This window comes from Hermetia illucens, chromosome 1 (genome assembly GCF_905115235.1).
Source record: "Hermetia illucens chromosome 1, iHerIll2.2.curated.20191125, whole genome shotgun sequence".
Lineage (NCBI taxonomy): Eukaryota > Metazoa > Arthropoda > Insecta > Diptera > Stratiomyidae > Hermetia > Hermetia illucens.
In genome coordinates, this window is record NC_051849.1 from 139,588,866 (window position 1) to 139,612,335 (window position 23,470).

Here is a 23,470-nt window from a genome sequence, read left to right on the forward strand (position 1 = left end):
GTCCCCATACATGTAGAAGGGGGTGTAAAATTTTTTTTCACCAAATATAGTCATGCGGGGTATCAAATGAAAGGTCTCGATTAGTACTTTTCGAAACCGGTCTTAGTTTTGAGATTTGTTAAAAAGGCGGGGAGTGGAAGGGGTGCAAATTGATGATTTCTTTAACGGAGCCATTCTCAGAAACTGCCTAACCGAAAAATCTGAAAAAAATTGTGAAGCTGCCTCTATACGGTACTCAGGCCTCAAAATACTCTCCATATCGATATCTGTTCAAATTAAGTTAATAACAGTATATTACCGTATTTTTGGGAAAATTGAGTAAAAGTTTATGTCAGAGTTATAAAAGTTGGTAGTAGTATAAAATATAATATGAAGCATATTATCTCCAAGTTTGATCAAAATCATACTTGCCTTACCGTGTAAATTTACAACCCGAAGTACTAAATCTGATATGCTAAATGCATATTCTCAACGGGCTAGGTATAAATGGGATAGTTCTACCCTCAAATATACTCACACAAGAAGCAAACAAAACCTTTCATACCTGAAGCGTCCAGCTTCCCGTTTCCAGACTTGTTTATCTATAGTTGTAGTTATTTCAGAATAACAAAGAGTTTGGTTTAGAAATTACGAGCTACGCTGCATGCATAATTCCAGCTTTACGCTTTATTTCGATTGACTTTGATGTGCTCGCAATATCCGGATTCGCCTGCATTTCGTAATTCAAAGAGGTGTACTTTCCTTGTAGAAAAACAGCAAATTTAGATGACTAATTAAGGCAGTTATCTGCTTCTCAAAACATGATCCCGACAGCAAATACATAGTCAGATTAATGCCAGCACTCCATAAATCTAGCATCGGACCGTATTCATCATTCTGGAGTGCAATCTTAAATTCAGGTTTTCCTCCAGTCATTATTTTCATTTCTTTTCGAATTCCGTAAGAACACGACTGAGGGAAGTTAGGAAAGTAAATACGAAACTCAAAATGAGCCGCGCTGCGTTCCTAATAAAAACCATCGAGAGGCTTCTGTACATGCTATTGAAAGAGGTAATAAATTAATTAAGTCATAAGGTATTTGGAAGTGGTTGTCAGGAATATGAGGAAGCAATGATTATGGTTTTGGTGTGCAATGTTACAATGCGAAAAACAGGTAGGTGAGTGGAAGGCATCGTGGCTGCAATTTTTTCGTAAGGGCCGGGTACTAGTTTTATATGTTTCTCTCTATTTTAGTCAGTAGACCTTGGCTAAATTTTGGGGCGTAAAGGAAAGGTCCTTAATAGCGATTGGTCAAGTGTAATTAGAACTATGTTCTATTTCCGCTGATCCATTTATCGGCAGGACACTTTTTTCTAGTGGATCGGAAAACGTTTATTGCAAATATTCGTTGGATGTATCTCACTCCCCTACTCGTTGTCTATAGTCGGTTTCATTAAAATCAAAACACGTACCAAGCAACGTGCCACTGGATAAAAAGCCATTTGCCAGCAAGAACGCTTGAAGCTCCTGAAATATACTTCGCCCGAGTTCACTTAGCTACTGCCCAGGCGGAACACAAATCTTCTCTCGTCCCATCCATATCCAAACTCATCTCGTTCGTACACATAAATAATTTATCGGCGTTGTTCTGTAACAATCAGAGAAACACTGTAAACTTGTTAAACAAACAAGGAATGGGTCGCAAAGTTGTTAATTGGTTACGCATCTCTATCCATGGGCTCAGTTACAGACCAAGAGATACTTTGCTCTTGCACTTCGAATTAATTAACGTGTAACATAGTCTAAGTAAGTTTTGTGGTTTTTGCTCCCTGCAGATACTTCTGAATCTTGGTTATGTTCTAGATTTTATGTTTTAGTGAGCGGAAAGTGACGAAGCAAAAATGCTTTTGAAACTGAGATGTAGCATTTATCCGAGGAAATTCTGTCCGGGTTTGTAACTGAATTTCAATTGCAGAAAAATACACTCTGGCTTTCTGCTTATTAAATTGCCATCTTTCGAATTCGGGGTTAATTAAACCAGTTGAATGACGGTATGTCGCTGCAAAGTTGACGATGGTATTGTCTGCCGTTGTGTCCTAGTTACCAGTTGCTAATCCAAACTGATTACTTGCCTGCTGTACTCAGCTCTTTTGCGCAAACACAATCACGAATTGACGGACTGTTGACTCGAGCTGTAGGAAATAGATACTCATCCAAAATCATTCCGGAATGTTATCTACATATATCACTCAGCTAGGGGCCGTATTTGGTTTAAAAATGGATGATCCATACGTGCGCGAATCACTTCGGACTTGTCCGAATTATCTTATATTCTGGTAAAACCTGGTCTGGAACCTTTTATTTGATTCACCCGATCTCCAACTGAGTATTTTAATTTTATAATTTATTGTTTATTTATAGGCGGACGAAATCCAATTATGCAATACAATAAACGTAGGGACATTAATAGGCTAAGTTTGTCGTTAAATATTCATGAGTTTAATATCCATACAGTCGGGAATATTTTTAAAGAACAAAACCGCGCCAGTGGAAGATTTAGCTCAAAGCAATTTTGATTATTCATTAAGCGGGCTATTTGAATTTAGTACATATTTTGATGATACTTTGGAGAAAACGTTATTCTGTGTCTAGGCGGGTCTTACTTGTTAGCTTGCAGGTGTGGTAACTATAAATACCCTCATTAAAGGAATATGCCCATCTACCACCTACCCCATCCCACATAAATTTACTTAGTATACAAAGTCTAAAAATGCCCAAATGCCTCAGGACCAAATCCTGAGGCCCAAAGCGTAGGAGTGCGCAGTGGGAGGAAGATCGTTTCTTGATATGCTAAAAGATGCTAATGAAAAAGTAGACCGGGAAAACAGATTTGGCTCTTTCTCGCTTATTACTAGTAAGGTTACTCCATATCCAGGGAGGGTCGATGACATATTCTGTTTTCGCATTCAATCTGTATTTTATTGATTTGTTACATCATCCTCCGTCAGCAGCTTGCATTTAAGGACCTCAACATATATTATCAAACACTCCATTTAATTTTTGCCTTCAGTTTTTTCTTCTTCTTTTAGGAACAATCACTGGCGGAAGTAATAAACACTTTAATAACCAGTCAAAAAGGAACTTCCAAATGGTAGTACAAAATAGATTTCGTAGCGAGTCAGAAGATAAGAGCGGGGACAATGAAGTTGAATTGGAATCTGCATTTATTTGCCACAGTTTTTAAGTGATTCAACGGTGGATTTACGAATATTTTCCTTAGTTAAAAAAAGACAAAAAGTTGACTGACGGTTTCATCCAGGACAGAGGCAACTCATCAGATGCTGCCTCACCTCTGCCCTGGGAGCAGCGTCACCGAATGTAACGATAGATGGAAAATGCTCCACTTAAATATAGTCGCAAATACGTAATGGGTACGTGAGGCAACGTCTGATGAGTTGCCTCTGCCCTGGACGAAACCGTCAGTCAACTTTTTGCCTTTTTTTGTAAACTTGGGTTTAACTCAAAAAAAGAGGAGTCCAGGGAACTACAAAAGAGGGAGTAATTTGCTCCCCAAGTGGTTCAGTCCGTCACTAAGTGAGTGCGGACTTAGGACTCCCAGCATCCTCAACAAAAAAAAAATATTATTTCTTTAGCTAGTTCCTTTAATTTAATTAAATTAATTTTAAAAGGGTGTCAAATTAATAATTATGCTATTGGGACCCCATGGGAAGTTTACAAAAATTATTATTGCAAATAATCACCGCAAAAGGAGTATGAAGCTTATAACAGATGAAACTCAATATTAGGATAGTAGAGTTAGAGTTAGAGTTCCTTCGAATGGAATGGGTACATTTCGATACCATCCAGAAACTAAACTCTCCCTCAAGCAAGCGGCTAAAATTGGTGCTTGATGTTCCCGATAAGTCATGACACGTGCCGATTGTTTGGAGCATCGTTTATCGAACAATCGTATGCTGCCATCGCTAAAACCAGCTGCCATTGTCTCATTGGGCGATGAGGATAAAACTCTTACAGACGACTCCGAGCCAGGGGGTATATCGTAAAAACGCATTTCTGATTCAATGTCCCAAATTCGCATGAAACGATTATTGCCTCCTATGCATAAATGCTGCGACTTTTGATGCCAGGTTGTCACGATTCCAGTAGGATCTATTGAGAATGGGAGGGTAACAATAGGATTCTGAATAATTTTGAAACTAGGTCCTACCCTTATTGCTCTTACTACACACGAACAAGCCTTGCCAGGCAGTTATCAAACGAGTGTCACCTTTCTCGGAAACAGGCTCCTAAACTCGTACAGTACCATCCGCGTAGCCAACCAGCACGAGTGGAAAATAGTGAGCATTGACAAATTCCAATGCTGTCACGCGTGCCAACTGACTGAGACTGTCGTTGAAAGAATTATTACCGCTACTGCTGCTTACACCACCCAATGTCCCAGAAGACATGACCAATGATTGAGGTGTAAATGAATAGGCGGTCCCACGATTCCAATCGTGTACAGACACCTTTTCCTTATAAGCCACCGCTATTTGGTTATCATACGGCAATAGCTTGACTATAGACGGAGTGAATTGGATCTTTGCAAACCTGCTGTCCTAAAAGAAAACGTATACTAAACCATCATCAGCCCCTCCAGGAGCATAAACGATTCCGTAGCTTTTATATAAGCAATACTCTCATAAATTTTATCATTATAAAAATGAAATCATCCATCCTTCTTCTCTTGAGCGCGGGTACGATTTCACAATTTTTCTTGCTAGAAACCAATGTCCCTGATGAAGACATGAGGACTGTGAAAATCATTGACTTGGACAATAATGGCTGTAACCCTTTGGTGAAAAGTTGCGAGCGGAAACCGAAGTAGTGTTGGCTACCAACAAGCGTGCACGAATTCGGTCGTCATAACTGTTATTGTTTGTGATTTTCTATTCCAGATAGGATAAATCATATTATATTGTTCCCAGTGGACAAGTGCTGTTTGATGTTGTTACCTTCATAGTTGGTGCTGACGTTGTCCTTATATATTCATTAATGTTCGATCTGGATGGAGGCAGGTGGCTTTGTATTTGATGAAGAGGTGGCGCAATCGATGGTCATATTCCGATATCTTCTTCATAGACCACTGCAGAGAGAAAAACTAACCTTTTCTTCTTTTGCCTCGACTGAAGTTTCCTTGGGGCTATTCGGCCCACCAAGATAGCTGAACTTTTCATGCTTTATTATTATTCTGTTAAGGGAAAGACGCACCGTGTCCTTTGCGTTCTTAAAGAACTATTGTGCCCCCTTTAATGGTTATAATGTACCTATTGATCATAGAATCTCAAGCAGGCCTATAACCGTCAGGAACTTTAATATGTTCCCTACTTCCAGATCTTTCAGCTTTACATCTGGTATTAAGTGTTTTCCGAGATGCATCGACCTACTTTTAAAAAGTGTCGGACACTGTCCCAGGGCGTGTTTAGAGGTTTCGTCATACTCCTCACAAAACCTGCACTCAGTGTCCGTAGATATCCCTAGCTTCCCATTCTCATCATCCAGGCCTTGTTGGACGAGCCTAGTGGACTTCACGCTTTCATTTATTTGTAAATATTTTTTTTTAAGGAAGCTGAACAAATTTGTCACCTTATTTCAGAAGTTTAACTAGAAAGTCACCGCTCTTGGTGATTGTTGCTCTCCTAGTTCATTAGGGCCGTTTCGGGCTTGAAGGTAATTAGTGCTTCTTTCGTTGTGTCTGAGAAAGTTTATAGGGGATATGGGCTCGCGGTTCAGAAATATTTAAAATATTTCCGCCTCAATATTTAATCCTACACAGTTGCTCCAAGCTTTGTTTTGGGTTGGGAAGAAAATTTTCAATTTCTATTCAAAGGAATGGGAAAACGACCAAAAACATGATTTATTAGTTTTTTCAGTTTTACAAACTTTATTTTCTTTTCTTTATAAATTTTGCATTTCTGCGGCTGTTTCGTTTTGATCATTCTTTAAATGGTTTCTGCTCATTAAGTGCAGCTTGACATAGTGAAACGAGTCATTTATTTCCAGTCGAGGTTGTTATCATATTATCCGCTTTCTAGCGGTTTGATGCCATCAGAAATTTTTCTCCACTGACTAAAGTGCTCATTTTGTTATTCACGTCAGTGCAAAATGTATCTCGATAGTTGTGTCGTATCCGGGACCAGGCTGGAATCACCTTTTTCCAAATATACCATACACTTATTTCTCTCACAGTTGGGTGTAGGTTATTATTATTATAATACACCTTATTATCACCTGAAGGTCCCCATACAGGTGATATGAATTTTTGTGAAGATGCGCAGCAATCAAGAGTATTAATTCCGCCCATGAAAGAGCAGCGAGAGGCGCTTTCTTTTTGGTACAAACTGGCGAACTGATTTCCATTATTTTGAAACATTGATTGTATGCCCCCAGAATGCTCAGAACGGAAATCCCATGATTTTGTACTATTCCATTTATGCTTTCTCTGATATTAATATCTGTGAATATGTGCGTTAGGGTGGGTGGTCAAAAGCATCTACTAAAGATGATAGTATTCCTGGAAAATTGGACCTCCAGAGCCAAAATCTTCAAAATTATCAAGCAGTCTGAACCTATAAGTAAAAAAGAATCAATAAGGTTCGACGCCGAAAGCTCGGAAGCTCGGCGCTTCAGATGTGAAAGGTTTTGTTGATTCTTTATCTGAGAATTCGGGGACCATCTCTTCACAAAAGCCAAGGTACTTCGCTGGCTGGTATCTCATCTGACTCCTACGATCCTGTTATAAAATCGTTGCGTGCCTTATTTGAGTTTATTAAGGTATCCCCTCCACGTCGAAAGGCCATTTTATAATAATTTGGTAAGCAGTACATCTACACAAAACAACTTAAACCTATATATTTACAACTTTCCCAATAATGCTTGCGCCATGACTGGTATGCAATTATGTGCATCTAGAATGACTTTGAGGGAGGTCTTCCAATAAATTCCCAAAATATGGTAAAATACTATGATTGACTTTATGTAGTAGGTTTACATTCTGGGGCTCTGATAACACATAAGGGCCCTACACACCCATATTATGAGAAATTGAATTTTACCCACACTTTGATGAGCGAAAGGATAAAGAGCCTTATCTTTAAACTCAACACAACGTCATGTGATTTTCGTGGCAATGGATTAGCCGACGTTATTCATTTACTTTTCTTTTACGATAGCTAAAATAAGGTTCATACTAAAAACTGAATAATTAACATAAGAGAAGAAAAATGCTAGAAGTAAAGGTTCTCTCTTCAGCTTGGAGTAAATGTTTCTACTTAAGAGGCAAAGATGTTGACAAGGAACCGGTTACAAATAGATTTGATTGGCGAATAAGTGTATAATGTAAAAACTATTCAGGCTGCCGATGATGCCTGCATATGGGGATATAAACTTCCAGTCGTACATATTCCCGTGGACGGAAGTAGAAGATATAGTAAAGGGCTCTTGCATTAACTGCATGTAATTAGCCTCTTAGTCGGCTTATTCGCATGTCACATCTACAAGCTCATACCATGCTGTTGGCTGCAGTTATGATTGAGACTCTAGAATCGTTGGAGGATGGTTACCATATCCGTTCTCCTACTTGATGAAAATACTAATATCATATAATTTTTACAGATAAATATATTGTTGCATTTGAAGAATCTTTCAGTGTTTGCATATTAGAGGTTTCTGTTAGAAAAAATATTATACATGTTTTCTCTGGATGTTGACCACCAACCATCCAAGTAAGCCTGAAATAGAAGTGCACCTCCAAAAGGAGATAGATAAAAATCTATCCTGATACTCTGTTTACTTATTAAGGGTGAAAAGTTTAGATAGATTTGAGGATACTGAAATTCAATAACACCCAATCAGAGTACGAGGAGACATTTCACGCGTAATTGAGCAAACCATTCCTATGACTGTGTAAAACAAAACTTTATTGAAATCGGTTTACTGTCTGTCACACGAATTTTTTATTCACCAAATATAGTCAGGTGGGGTATCAAATGAAAGGTCTCGGTTAGTGCTTTCGAAGGCCGGTATTATTTTTGACATTTGTTGGAAAGGTGGGGAGTGCAGAGTGTCGAAAGTGATTCTTTTTTAACGGACCCATTCTCAGAAATAGCCCAACCGAAAAATCGGAAAAAAAATCACGAGGCTGCCACTGTATGGTACCTAGGCTCCGAAATACAGAATAATTGATAAGTGAATTGAAACAAAAAAAACAATGCAAAAACGAGTAGAAAATATTATGTGAATCTTACAATAAAAGCAGAATAAATAAGAAAGGAAGGAAGGACAAATGCATTTCCAAAATTATATAACATCAACATAACTACTAGGAAAACTTATGTAAAGTCAGAGATTGATTTCAAATTTTCCGAGGATGGGTGTCCTCAACGTATTTATAATGCTTTAAGTTGAGAGATAACACCAAATTCGTATACCTCTATTAATATTTTCAAAATGACTCTTGCCTGATTTAAGTTATTAGAAAGTATACCTTTCTTATTCGGATTGCATAGAAAATCTACTCGGTAATGCTAAATTATCATTAATTTGCAACTTCTAACTGTCGCATCTCGATGGCTTTCCTGTGTAAAATGATTAGAACTAATACTTGCAGAAGGCAATCTGCTCCGAAAGGTAGTCATAAGTAATCGAACTTCGGAAACAACGCCTGAATTAGATCGCGAGTGATAGGAAAAATTTGCAGCATTTTTACGATTTTTGATTTGTGGAAAGTTGAAGGAATTCTTCCCGTGAGATTTTCGTACAACAAAGTGACAATTCCAAAAGTTTCGAAGTTTTCCTCGGGTTAGAGCAGTGTCTAGTTGAGGTAAACCGAGAGCAGTTCATTTCCAAAAATAATCTAGGGCATTTGGGTTAGGTACTATCAATGAATTTCCTTCCCGAAACTCGTCATATTCGCCCTAGCCCTGGTTTGTACCTTCTGTGACAAAATGTACAGTTACTTCAAGCACTTTTCAAGTACATCTCTTTTCTACCCGTTCTTCAGCATTTTCCTTTAGGTCTTATGCTAAAATCTTATCCCGCATGCACTGTCGAATAATTGGAGAAATTGTTTTATAATTTATTGCAACCATAGCATAAAAATACCAACATTGGAAAATCCGCCCAGATTGCTCTACCATCAAAATGAAAGAACTCGGTAATCGAAATCTGGTTTCCCATAAACGAATAAGTTGCTAGCAAATGCAACTTTCTCAAGTAACTTCAATATTGGCTCATAATCGAATCGGTACCTCAGCTGTTATCAATAATAGCAATAGCAGCATAATGCCAACAGAATGCAAATTATATTTTTGGCAATTAAGGGAATAAGTAGTGTCAGTGTGCGTACATGAGTATATTTTTAAGATTGTGATGAAACAAAATAGAACAAGAAGAACGATTAGCCCCTAAACACTTTGGATGGCTTTAACTTTTTCTGGTGGGTGCGAAAACTTTGGTAAACAGACTTCTGTGCAGTCAGTCAGTCATTTGAAGGCAAATGAAGGCGTTTAATAGTTCAATGGTGATATCCAACGGAATATAGACGCCTTTGGATTTCGTATCTAACAGTGTTTATATATAACCATAGCCATACTTCCTTGGACAGCACAACAGACACTTTCAAGGGAGCATCGAGGTAGATTCATCAAGATTTCGAGATTATTTTCCCCAAATTAGATTTGTATGCTTTGTAATCTGGAAACGTTAACTCTTCAATTTAGATGATCGATAATAACAACTTGGCTAATAACTACGTGATCCTTCATTCGAAAGGAATCACAATTTAATTAATCGTGATAGCTCCTTACGTGCTTCTGTTCTTCTGTATTTTCGCTAATATCGTGCTTCTGCCTGTCCGCCCGTTTTATTAAATTATTAATATAATCGTTATGATCATCTGCAACGCATAGTGCATTTAAATCGATAATAAACGCCGATGATTACACTCCATCTTGCCCGTCTGTCATGAACACGGCTGCTCGGAGGCCTTGCAACCAAGAGGGCCGGGTCGTCTCCCAACCCATAAAGGAATCCTATTAGAGATTTTCATCGAAATTGGTTTTGCTTCATATCGTCCGCGTCATCGACGCGTTCTTTCGATCAATTTTCTCCGCGTTTATAGCACGGGCTGGCAAAAGTTCCCTGCGAAAGGCCACAATGTATCGTAGGCAAACAATTTTCTTCTTGGTTTTCTTGCATTTTATCGACTGCACGCAGGAAAAGTCTAAGTTTTTTAATAATAATTTATCTCGTTTAATTTCAGAATTTCTTCAAGCCGAACATTCTCACCATCGCTCGGTTGCTTGAATCTGATCCGCCCAATATGGGCATATCTGAAGACGCGAAATTGGACGATATACCGCATGAGGCTCGTTTGGCACAAGAAGCAATACCGGACCGGCCGTGTCCGACAACGGCAAGCGGTGGCACAAGTAGCCCCTTGTCGGACGGCAATAGTGATGGCGATTTAGACGATTATGCACCAAAGAGAAAACAGCGACGATATCGCACGACATTCACCAGCTTTCAATTGGAGGAATTGGAGAAGGCATTCTCCCGGACGCACTATCCTGATGTCTTTACTAGGTAAGTGGCTATTGAACAAGGGCCTATTCTATGGGGACTACTTCCCACTTTGCAGTTCTCCTCGCAGCCATTGCTCGATTTAATGGAATTTGCACGGGGCATCGCCGTGTAGGATACTTTCGTGCTGATTGCATTAATACTTTTCGAATTACGAGGAAGCTACTTATGGCTTCTGAGGTCTTGTGGTATCCATTATATAGCTATCGAATTTAGGTTTTTTTAATTAATGACCGCTGCAGAAGATTAATTCTCGCCAGTTATCTTCTGTCTGTTCTTTCTTGATCGAGCTCCGTTGGCTTTATTGAATGCGTAAACTACGGGATGAAATGATAGCCCTCCTTCATTCTTCAGTCAAGCATTGTATGTAGGTCTGGTCTAAAAACAGCCACTTCTAATGCAATAATTAATAATATTTTAGTAAGACTTGGAAGGAAATAATTGAAATTTTTGAATCTGTTTATGTACATAGCTTGGGGTAGAAGTTTCTATCTGAATAAAAGAAACCGGATGGGAAATAGACTTCCGAAGCATTCTGGCGCTTACTCCTGCCCTCAATCTGCCGCCCTCAATCAACATTGCTACTGCCTTCTGCGGACTACCCTAACTAGAAAATATAATGGGAGCTATCTTTAGATACCTGCAAGTAAGTTTAATTGCAATATATTGTTGTGGGGTGACTACGTTGAATGTTGGATAAAAGTTTGCTGCTCCTACGTACGAAATGTTGAAAATTTAAAACAGGGTGAGTTTCTCATCTGTCATTTCAAAATTTACGTAGTTCTCGTAGTTCTATTCCTTTTATCTATCTTATCTACTTAATAGCCTCGGAAATATTAGATAAGCTCTTCAAGAGAGAGCAAAGTTTTACTAATTCTGTTACAACTGTGGAATATAATCGGTTGCTAAATATAGCTAGATAAAGTATATTCGGAACGGCTGGTTTTACTATGAATGTAAGCTAGCAACAGAAAGGAAGAATGCTCCATATCGAACGATATTGCATTCTCAAAGAACGCGGGCATGCGCAGAGACTTATCACGAACTCCGTCGAGCGGAGAAACGACTTCACAGACGGAAAAAGGAAGCCTAGCAGAACCAACAAGTCTGTGAACTCGAAAAGTACAGGGAGCAACTACATCAGCCCCGGAAATTTTAGCAACAAGTCGGCAGAATGAAGCCTTATACACCTCAATGCTCATCCTGTCAAGACAAAGACGGAAATCTGATTTCCGACAGAATGGGCAAATTGGAGCGATGGGTTGAGTACTTTCATGAGCTACTGAACAACCAGAACATCGCCGAGTTGGAGGTCCCGCCAGCTGAAGACGACGGACAAACACTGCCACCACCAATTCATCTGCTAAAAAATCGTAAGTCGCCAGGAGCCGATGGAATTACAGGAGGTGACCAATTACATCAAGTGGTTCATCAGCTTGTGCTTAAGGGTGGAGGGACATCGAATCAATGCCTGACGATTGGAAAAGAGGCATTATCTGGCTCATACATAAAAAGGGAATCATCACACAGTGCAGCAATTATAGAGGTATCATGTTGCCGAGTACCATCTATAAGATATTCCCCGCTATCTTGCTAGGCCGGATAGCCCCCATATGCCCAGAACATCATTGGCCCATACCAAATAGGCTTCACTCCAGGCAAATCAGCAACAGATCAGATTTTCTCTGTGCGGCAATCAATGGAAAAACTGTTGGAATATGGACAACAGTTGCACCATCTGTTCATCGACTTTAAAGCCGCCTATGATAGCATAGCCAGGGTAAAACTGTACACGGCCATGAGGGAATTCGGTATCCCGACGAAATTAATAAGACTGACTAGGCTGACCCTGTGCGAGGTCAGATAAAAGCAGCAGGATCACTCTCAAGACCATTCGACATCAATAACGGTCTACGACAAGGGGATGCGCTATCATGCGTCCTCTTTAACCTGACCGTCGAGAAAGTGATCCGTGATGCTGAGGTAAATGCAAGAGGTATGATCCTCTTTAAGTCCACCCAACTACTGGCCTATGCTGACGATATCGACATCATGGGGAGAACCACCGGAGAGGTACAAACTGTCTTCATTCAGATCGAGCAGGCGGCTATCAGGGCGAGATCTTGGGCGCACAACAATGAAGGCAAGACAAAGTATGTGGTGGGAACGTCAGCACCGAAAACCAACCAAACAACAACATCAAACCGCACTGGTCATACGGGAAGAATAAAGATAGGAGACCACAACTTTGAGACCGTTGATAATTTCTCCTATCTAGAGTCGAAAATCACAACCGATAACAGCTACGATGATGAAATCACGCACGGTTGTTGTCAGCCAACAGAGCCTATTTCAACTTACAAAAGCTATTCTGCTCGAAACGTCTCACCATAGGGTCAAAGCTTTTACTGTACAAGACAATGATCTTGCCAGTTCTCATGTATTCCTCGGAAACTTGGGTTCTTAGCAAGGAGAATTGCGAAATCTGGGCTGCGTTCGAGAGAAGAATCCACGGAGGAATTTTTAGCCCCCTATATGAGGATGGACGATTCCGTTGCCTACATAACGACGAAATCGATGAGCGATACCATGACCGTCAAGTTGTGGATAAAATCCGGCTGAATAGGTTACGGTGGGCGGGTCACTTAATCCGTATGGATGAGGATGATCCCACCCGCAAAATCTATAAGGGCAATATCTATGGTAGAATAAGAAGACGACGCAGACCATGCCTAAGAAGGAGCGAAGGCGTAAGTCAGGACCCCAGCCAACTTTTAGGGATATCGAATTGGTGGACCTCGGCGGAAAACCGGAATGTCTAGAGTTCCTTATTAAGCTAGGCCTAGACCGGATACCGGTTGTTGTGCCGTTAATTATGATGAAAATATATTTTGTTACTTGCCGGTGAGCAATTGAGGTAGTATTTGGAGTGCTTTTCAATCTCCTTTTTCAAGATTCCACATACCAGTTGCTTGCTATCAGTCAATAGTGAACTGTATTATGAAATTGATTCTCCCCCACCCTCTATAGTTCTGCGTGTTGTTCAATAGCGTAACCCGTGATGATTACCTTCAAAATAAGGACAACGAAGATCAATATGGGGTTGCACCGCTTACAGTGAAATTGTGAGAGAGACGTTGTCGATGGTATGGACATGTAATTTATGCTGTCGAGCGCATCTGAACAAATCGATTGGAAACGACCGAAAAGTTGGTCGAAACAGGGATGGCTTGATACCCTGAATGGTGATTTGAGAAATTCGCGTTTCCATTCAGATCAGGCATTTGATCGAACAAAATGGGAAACCGATCATGGCGTAAAACTGCCCTCGTGGAAGGGACAAAGGTTGAAGAACAAGAAGATTATAAATATTATTAATAAGAGACTAAGGAAATGGCAAAACCAGCACTGAAGAAGGAGACATGCTGTGTTCGAAACAGGTATCTGCAATCCTTGAATAAAATCTATAGTTAAACTGGAAACTTTCCCTTTTAATAGTTTTACTCTAAAAGAACTATAGGAAACAAAGGAACTACTTTTATAAAACTTATAAACGAGCGGTTTAATTCTAACAAAAATGTACTAAAGTTAATTAAAGTATATAAAACTGATTAATTTGTATCGACTTCGTTTTCGTTTGGATGTTTTGAAACTGCTCGTATTTCAGTGTATTTCGTTATCATGGTAGGTGCTGTCACAACGTTTGGGATGTCCATGTTTCTTTCCGCACGGACGTGATACGTCGAACTTGGTCGATTAAGATATAGAATCAGCATACGATTTTTCTACGCTCCTGAGGCGGGTAAGTTGCATTTCAGTGAGTTAGTACAACTGAAAGGAGAGGCAGGTTCAACCAATTTCCAAAATCGACCTGTGATGAAAGGTGGCTGGAGAGAATGGTTAGCCAATATTTGATCTCTAAGAGGATGGTTTGAAGGATAGAAAAAATACACAAAAAAAATGCGAAGTATGGTAGGAGATGTAAGATTGGTAGGAAGCAGGCGGGATACGGCAAGTGGTTTCTGGAAAGAAGACCAGAATAAAAAAATTATTGAAATTTATACTCCGGCCCCTAGGCTGTGGGCAGAAGGCGAGTTTTAAAACTGGCCCCTAAAACCTGGACGGGCAGATAAATTACACCTATACTCTGCGGAAGGTTAAAATTGATCCGGATTTGAATGGGTTTGGAGAGAAAGTGCATTGTATTAGATGCGCTTAGAAAAGTGATCTCCTGCTTGAGCTAATTTGTATCTGGACAAATTAGTAGAAGATTTCCTCAAGGCTGAGGTTAGTGCGCGTAGTTGCGACATAAGGACTGCAGTCTTATCTTTGACATATTATAACAGTCAGTGATAAGGCACCTGAGGAATGCATGTGAATGATTACCTCCTTAGAGAGTAAATGTTTCTAAAACAATGTTATTCAGGCATCGACTTTAATTACGCAGAGGCGGTACAAAAATGTGATAAGAATAGATCGAATCGTTGGGTAGAAGGCAGGCATTTGTGGAAGGTGGAAATGGCAAGAAGTGTCGATATGTTATATAAGGAGATGCGCAGCACTGACTTGTGTAGATAGCATTGTGGGTCACAGTGGATACCCGGTATGTAATAAGACACTGAACATCTCCCGAAAATGGCGTTGGTACAAATTAGCCTTAATCACAGCGGGGCAGCGTAATATTTGCCCTCGCAAAACATATATCAAACAGGAGCAAAGGTTACGATAATAAGTGACTTTTGTGGAAGTAGCAATATTTAGACCAAGGATATAATATTCATGTTGGCAATCTATGCTTACCGTAAACAAGCTGTGAATGAGATAGTGGCGTATTTACAAGTAGAACTTGGGAGTGTTTACTCTATGCCTTTATGATATTTTCGGTTGTGGAAGTGGAGTCGGAGAAGCTTTGCGGAAATATTGGTCTCTGGAAAAGTAGGCTAGTTCATATTATCCGATATGTCTTCTAGATAGAACAGGCTCTATGATCGAAAATCGCGTTACACTTCGTCCAAAAACAATATGGGTTTCGATAATCTAGATGTACTGTCAGTGAGATTTGCGTGAAGACGATACATTGCAGGGAAGGTTGTTTAGTGGTGGCGCTATACGTTAAGCATACTTTTAATCCATCCAGATGAGAGCAGCAAATTAAGGACCCGTTGTAGGAGTAGGGTTTCTTGCTTTTAAGCTAATATCCTTGAGAACTACTGTTTAGAGAGGGTTCTCTTTTATGAAATAGAGAACGGATTGAGGAGTACATGATTACGAATGGAGTACCACAGTGTTATTTTTGCGGATGTCTGTTGCAGAATTTGGCGCATAATTATGTATTTGTTTTATCTATCTCGACGGAAGTCACTGTATTGGCTTCACAAATAATCCAATCGTTGCATTATAAACAGCCTGACCCAATCGATCTTCTCACGAAGGAAATGCGCTTCTCGCTTGAGACTAAAGAGTACAATCTGCTCGAACCATAACGGGTGGAAAATACCTATGAAAGATGACAACGGTCACTGAATCATAAAGGACTCGGAAGTCATATAAACTTAGTCAGTATATAAATAAATGGATCGAAGAGTGAATGGTAGTGATTCATCACTTGACGGAATTCCTTGCGAAGTTTGGTGGAACAGGTTTGCACAGATTTGCGGTTCATGTTTCTCCAAATTGCCTTCAAGTCGCCAATATATTCAAATATCACTCTGTTGCCCAATATGTCGATGGCAAGAGGACTTCATGCAAGTTGCTTAATGCAATGATTAGTGCTTTAATCAGAAGATTACTGGATGGTGTTCAACTTCTCATTTAAATTTATTGAAGGCGGGTTGTGGGGCAAATTTGGCGTAATTTTAATTGCTTAATATGGAAGGCACAGCCTCAAATAGGGATCAGGATATGGTTGTATATCGGAAATTTTCTGTGCAGCGATAAATATATATAAATATCGGTGCGGCAAAGTCGATTCAAGAATTGGTCATTGGGTTGGAAGGGACAATCTTGCTTGCTTGCAAAAAAATTCCAAATGCTTTACTTTCTTAAATGTTTCTTATTTACAAGTATGGTTTCGATTATGGTAATAAGGTGATTGAAATGTGTGATGTTCCAATTTAAGATTTTAGAGGAACAAAACCTCATTAAAATCAGTTCAATGCCTGTCTGTCTGTCCGTCGGTCGAACGATTGAACAGATTGTCACGAAATTCGGTGAGAAGACGTGGTCCTAATGTCCCTCTACATGCAGCAAGTGGCGCCATTTTGCGTTTGAGTTTGAAGGGGGCTCCCCATACATGGGAAAGTGGGGGGGGGGGTGGGATGTAATTTTTTTTTCACAGAATATAATCATGTGCGAAACTGATCTTATTTCTGATATTGGGTGAAATATAGGGGAGATAGGGCTTAAAATGTGCGCCACAAAAAGTGAGATAGGTCTCGTTCTCAGAACCTATCCAACGGAAAAATCCGAAAAAAATGAAAGTGATACAACTTTATGAAATTTAGGCCTCAAAATACATCCCATTTCAATATGTGTACAAATAAAGTTAATAATAGTAATATACCGTAATCACAGAAGTGCAAAGTTTGACTTCAGCGTAGACGATAGTATTGGTCATAATTCTGAAATGTTCGAAGGCAATCCGACTATTGGTAATAAAGTTTCATATTTCAAATAAATTTATGACACCCTATAACGTATATGAGGACATCAGACTTCAAGCGAACTTATGAACTTATATATGAACCGCGGGGTCCATGGGGACGTTTTAGTTTTACCTTTCTGGCTTTGTTTCTTTAAAATATTTGCATATCGGTCTCAATTACTCGTGGTAGACATGTGTATGTTAATGTATGTGCTAATAAAGCTTACGGGGAGTAACTAATATAATAGACATATGTGTACCTGGTTACCAGCGGTTTTTAATTCACGTACATGGCATATATATGTATGCTTTTGTGCACGGAGTAAAATGGAAATACGTGAAGATGCGTTAGATTAATTTAGGTATGTATGCATCATCATGCTGTAGTAGACAATGTTTGTTTATTCAGAATAAAGACAGTATTTACATGTATGTATCTTGGAGTTTAGCAGAATATGATGGAATATTTTGTATTCTTAGCTACATACGAATGGGAAATCGTGAACAGACAGTTTCTCAAATAAATTGAACACAAAACCTTTATACCCGAAGCTCTCGACTTGTTTAAAATCTTCTTAGGCTGACTACCTACTTACAATTTTTTCAAAATTAGTTTACATTTCGTAGAGTATGAAATTGATTTACTTTCTCACCAGACAAAGATCAGTTTTATCCCTCATCACTCGTTCACTTTGTAGAATTATAATTTATTTAATATCTCAGATAAACAGTGAAATTCTCCTCTTCTTAATCTTGTATGCATCAATGCTTTACTGATGAATACTCGCCAAACATGAAAATGAATGAAATGAATGAATGCTATCTTATTCCTTTAGTCAACAGTCAAATGAGCCCCCAGCTGGTTTTCATTAAAACTTTTTTACCTGAAGTAGACGTTTTTGACAGAAATCATCGGAATTCGTTATACAAAACCCACTAAGTGTACTACTTCTAATAACAATAATAATAATAATTATAATCGTTGGCGCAACATTCCATATTGGATCAGGGCCATGAAGTGTGTTAGAGCGCTTAATTCAAGACCGTAACGGTACACCACAGTAGACTGTAGGAGGCAATGTGGTCAGCATTGCGCTCGCCCGAGATTATTACCCTGATTTGACTCAAGTACTCATTCACAGCTGAGTCGACTGGTATCCGACGTCAAATCACGATTCAAATTCCACTGCCACCAGTGAGATTTGAACCGCGACCTTCCGTATGATAGCCTTGTGCTCTAACCACTCGGCTATCCTGACACAATCAGACAACAACAATGGCCGAAATAAACATAAACATAAATACAGAAATCAGCAGTTCCAGCAAACTTTCTAGCAACTTCCTAGGGAACACGACGGTTGGTCAAATATAAGCGGCTTTTTTTTAGGTGGGTGGTTTTCTGAGAATATTAACAATGGTTGGCGCGACAATTCAAGTGGATCTGAGTCTTGAAGTGTGTTAGAGCACTTAATTTAAGGTGACAACGGTACATTAGGACGCAATATGACTGTGATTACTACCCTGATTTGACTCAGCTGAGCCGACTGGTATTCGACGTCTAATCGCCATACAAATCTCTTTCCTACCAGTGAGAATAATCAATCCTTAGCTTATACGAACTCAGCATTAAAAGTTGATAGCTCCAAGGTTTCGACTTTGATAATAGATAATTTCCCGTCTTAAAAAAAACGTTTGTGGAGCTTTTAGAGAGAGAATTTTACTCTCGAATTGAACTTAGAAGGGGGAGAAATTTCTAACGGACTCACTCATTACCTAGTTTGATACTATTTGTATTGGTTAGTTGCATAATGAATGGTCAAACTTTTTATTTGCTCAGAATTTAGTGAGTACCATTTATCGACCGGGGTTAAATAATTCACAAGTACTCAGTGATTACTTCTCCCTTCTTAGCGTTTGTTCATTACATGTCTGTCTTTACAGACCTTAATGACGCAGAAAGGAAGTTGTAAGGTACATCGCCTAGTAGGGACAGTACAGTTGCTTAAGGGTTTTTATAGCGTGATTTGATTTGATCCGAGAATATCACTTGATAGATACAGGGACTGTTCTGAAAGTAATAGAACTATCTTTTTTCCGAGCAAGCGGAAGTCCTCGCAAGACTGGAAAAACGCATTGTTTGTGTCGGCCTAGCCATCGCTAACAGTTGACGGGTGTACCATTACAGAGCGCCGACCCACACTTCGACTTTTTCTATTGTTGTGAATAAAATGTACGTTCAAGGAAAAGCATCACGACTCAGTAGAAGTGGTTCAACAGGGCGTGATGAGGGAGCTAAACAATATTTCATTTCTTCCTAGAGGGGTACGAAAATTGGGAAATTCATTGGCAGCACAGGTATATTAGTAACCGCATAACTGAGAATGTGATCAAGGCATTGCGAAGAGTATTGCAACGAAGACTGAGTATAGGGTATTAGAAAAGGAGTAACTTCAAATGGTAGGTCCTGGCGCCATTCCGTTTCTTCTTCTTTGCCATCTGCTCCGTTCAGCAATGGGGTCAGCTCATTTCGATACACTGCCCCATTTTTCTTAGCAATAGGCCTGATCTGAGTGAAAACTGATAGCTCGGCACTTCAGATATAAAGGTTTTGTTAATTTTTTAGCTAGTAGTATATGATTGTAATTCAACCCGATTTTCAATTCGATGTAATACTGGCATTTTGTCTCTTAGGGATTAGCACTTTAGCGCGAAAGTGGCAATGTCTACCTACTATAACTTTTAAATTAACGGTAGGATTTCCGCTAAACTTTTCAAGGTGATTCTTTACATTAAAATGTAGATAACGAGCGTTGCAAAATTTTCCGGATCTAGGATGAACTTAAGGGGGCTTCGCAATTTTCAATAGGGTTAACATCTTAAACACTTCTTAACTTCATTCGAGCAGATGTCGAAAAGGAGAGTCTTCCGGAACTTAGATACGAGACGCACGCACCATCATAATTTTTTCAGACTTTTCGGTAGGGTAGTCTCTAAAAATGGATCTTGCAGTAATTGACCCCTTTCAGACCGCCTCTTCCTCCCCTTTGCAATCAACGTCAAAACTAAGAGAAAAAACTAAGAAAAGTAGGTGTGGCAGACAGTAAAATGATTTTATTGAGGTTTTGTTTTGAACATAACCTTAGGAAAAAGACAATATTTGGCGGAACTCGCAATGTGATATTTAAACTATTCGTTGTAAGTTTACTAAGAAAGCTAGAAGGTACAGTCTTGTGCGAAATCAGCGCAAAACCGATGTTAGTCTGCAATACTACATGATGAAGAAAATGCTTTTTTTGGTTTTCAAAAAAAAATTATTATTTCTTGTTTTTTTTTTTAACTTTAGCCGATGATGTTATCAAAATATATGAAATAACACCCAAAATAGGCAGCTAGTACTCAATAAAGACATTGTTATTTTATGAATTTTGTGCGAGTAGTGTGTGAACCGAGACTCCTAGAAATGATTTTTCTTAAATTCCGATTCGATATTGTAGTCAATATTAATATATATCTACCGAAATCGATTACTAAGAATAAGATACTCTTCGGCATTAGAACAAACCGTTAATATGAATTGCACCGTATCACACATACACCCTTTGGATTGAAATTGTCTTAATTTTGAGGAACAATTTTTCTATAAATATCTAAACCTCATCAGCGTTGTTCTGAACATTACATCAATTGGAGATCTTTTCCTAAGTAATTAAGTATGTATGTTATCGGTTCATACCACATGGTATTAGAGGACTGAATTCTCTCCACGAAATTCGGCACATTAAAAAGTTTGGCTTAGGGACTTTTCGGATGCTTCTGATTCAAAAATATAGTGTAAGGTTTCTAGTTGATTTATTCGGTACTCTTATTTTCGTAGTCGATGTGGTGTAGTTAGTCACAATAGATGTAGACGGTATTATGAGTAGGAATGAGCAATAGGTACAATATTAATATTACTGCACATCCTCAAGAATTAATAGAAATTTTTGCTGGGACTGATTTATCTCACTATGTACTTTGTGCTCTGAAAAGTTCTTCAATTCCTTCGAAATTGTATTTCAGTCATATTTTGGCTATATGTCAACTAGTTGAAGAAGGGGACCTTTAAATGACGGGGCTTACAGAAGCAAGTGCTTTTCGTGATTGCTCTCATTAAATGTGATCTTTCCCATTAATGTAATCCATGTTCAGCACTGAGGGTTCATCAACAGTTTCGTTTTGTGATAATGTGCCCATAATAGACTTTACATTGACTTTAATTACACAGTACTTTACCTCCTGTTATAACTATTACTCATTACTTATCTCCAACTCGTAGAGGTGTGCCTTTCATTTCATCGCGCGCTGTTCAATTTCCGAAGACACGCACTCATCTTGTTTTCCTTCATCTTCTCCTTGTTCTTCATCAGCTAACAGCCCGTAATTGCGCATGTAAATTGCATTTTACGGGAGCGCAAAAGCGCAATCTGTTTTGGTACATGATGGATAGCTGTGTGAATATTAGCCTCAAGAGCAAATTACTAATTAGAACAAATTTAATTAAATAGAACATAGGAAATTTAACATTCTGCGGAAATGACCTACGGCAAATTATCTGCGTGACTGTTGTGAAAATATGATTGCGGTGAAGATGAAGGTTGGCGGGTGCTTAAAGGACGAGAAGTGCTAAAAAACCAGAGTTGGGACTGCTTCGAGGTTGTAATTAGCACCCAATGCGAAGTGTATTATTTCCATCAATTATGGGAAAATTCCTTGAGGGAAGAGTCGAAGCAGGAAATGATGTTATTTCTTGGATTTACGGAGTTCTTGAGTATCCAATACGTGCTCATGTCATTCTGGCTGAAATTGAAATCGTAATTGAAAGGTATAAATAATAAATCTTTCATGTGAAGTGGCATGCCTCATTTCAGCGAATAGGCAATTCACTAGAAAAATCATTTCAAAGTAATTTACACAAAAACCAATTAGAATAACATAAGAATGCGTTAATTAGTAAATTAAATTTTATCCCTCAACAATCTTTTATGCAGAAATAAAGAGAGAGAGAGATGTAATGACTTGAAAATCTGGCTCACTTAACGCAAGTTACTAATGGAAGAGTATCTGATTGATGAAAACCAAGCTTAAATTAGTTCCTGCATTTTGACTTTATACGGTTATCGGCAAACCCAAAATATTTAGCTCCCTAAGTTCATAAATACAGTTGCACATTTTTGTGATAGTTTAAGGTTTGTGACAACCTCATGGATGTAACCAACGACAGATTTTATTAGCAGATCTGGTTTTGTCAGTCCCCTCTTCTAGGCTAATAATTTTTAACATAAAACCTTATTAAAGTCGGTTCATTGCCTGTTTGCGACTAGATCAGAATCTGGTGCTCGTACACATGTTTGTATTTTTCTCAATTGTTTTCTCCCACTGATCTCTTCCTGCCCAAGCCTCCTATGAATCGCTGCCATCGCCTACCGTCGGGAAGGGGGTAGGTGTTGTTCCGTAAGCAAAATATAGTATATTCTGGGTACATTTAGGCTATATGCAGCTCCCATTTTCCTTGAAGGGTAGTATGCGTCCCAGGGGGATTTTACAAACACTTGGGTGAACATCGAACTCTCTGCATCGTAAAACAAAGATGAACCAACTGGTCATCCAGGTTACGCTCGCATTCTGTTCACAGTATACCATTATCTTGGAAAGCTAAACTGAACTGAATTGGATCAGGAATAGAAAATGACTACGGTAACATAAAATCACAAGTTTGGAACCTGGAAAATACTGTCCCTGATCGGAATTGACGTTCGTAGTGCACTCATCAAACACACCGAAAAGTACAAGTTAGATACCTTGACAGCCAACGAAACGAAATTATTATGCAATTACGTATTTGGCTCTGGAAGTAACATTATTTTTACACGGGACATAGTTTCTGCCATCTACACGAATTTTGCCAATCATTCATTCATTCATTTTTCAACATTTGGCTTACTTATACCTGCGAAGAGAAGACAAGGAAAACTTAGTAAAAGATGAATTCCATAGACGCACGGAGTCTTTGTGGATTCGCTGCCCTCGAACGACGTGAAGATAGTACCCGGCGATCCGAAAAGAGCTGGCCCACCGTGAATTTGCTCCGCGACATAACGAAAGCAAACTGAAAAAGGCTCATGAAATTTTCATGTAGCAGAAACATGGCATTCTGATCTACTTCTTTCT

General features: G+C 39.0%; 2 protein-coding genes across 5 annotated transcripts in view; one reads left to right on the top strand and one right to left on the bottom strand.

Annotated features, from left to right (window-relative positions):
* LOC119661795 (homeobox protein aristaless) overlaps positions 1-23,470 on the top strand; it is a 167,720-nt gene that overhangs the window by 80,725 nt on the left and 63,525 nt on the right. For all 4 annotated transcript variants that reach the window (XM_038071280.1, XM_038046468.1, XM_038046467.1 and 1 more), the window contains one exon: positions 10,301-10,623. In XM_038071280.1, the coding sequence (XP_037927208.1) occupies positions 10,361-10,623 (263 nt within the window). In that variant the 5' untranslated portion in view covers positions 10,301-10,360. The remainder of the gene's footprint in view (positions 1-10,300; positions 10,624-23,470) is intronic.
* Positions 3,782-5,000, bottom strand: LOC119646136 (regulatory-associated protein of mTOR-like). The gene is made up of 4 exons (XM_038046495.1): positions 4,995-5,000; positions 4,320-4,598; positions 4,208-4,286; positions 3,782-4,149 (listed from the first exon to the last, which is right to left on the bottom strand). The coding sequence occupies exons 1-4, from the start codon at positions 4,998-5,000 to the stop codon at positions 3,782-3,784; spliced, it is 732 nt and encodes a 243-aa protein (XP_037902423.1).

Coding starts and splice junctions, on each gene's coding strand:
- LOC119646136 (XM_038046495.1), bottom strand. Junction 4,287..4,319: donor ACTATTTTCCACTCGTGCTG/GTTGGCTACGCG, acceptor GTACGAGTTTAG/GAGCCTGTTTCCGAGAAAGG. Junction 4,150..4,207: donor GTGTAGTAAGAGCAATAAGG/GTAGGACCTAGT, acceptor CATTCTCAATAG/ATCCTACTGGAATCGTGACA.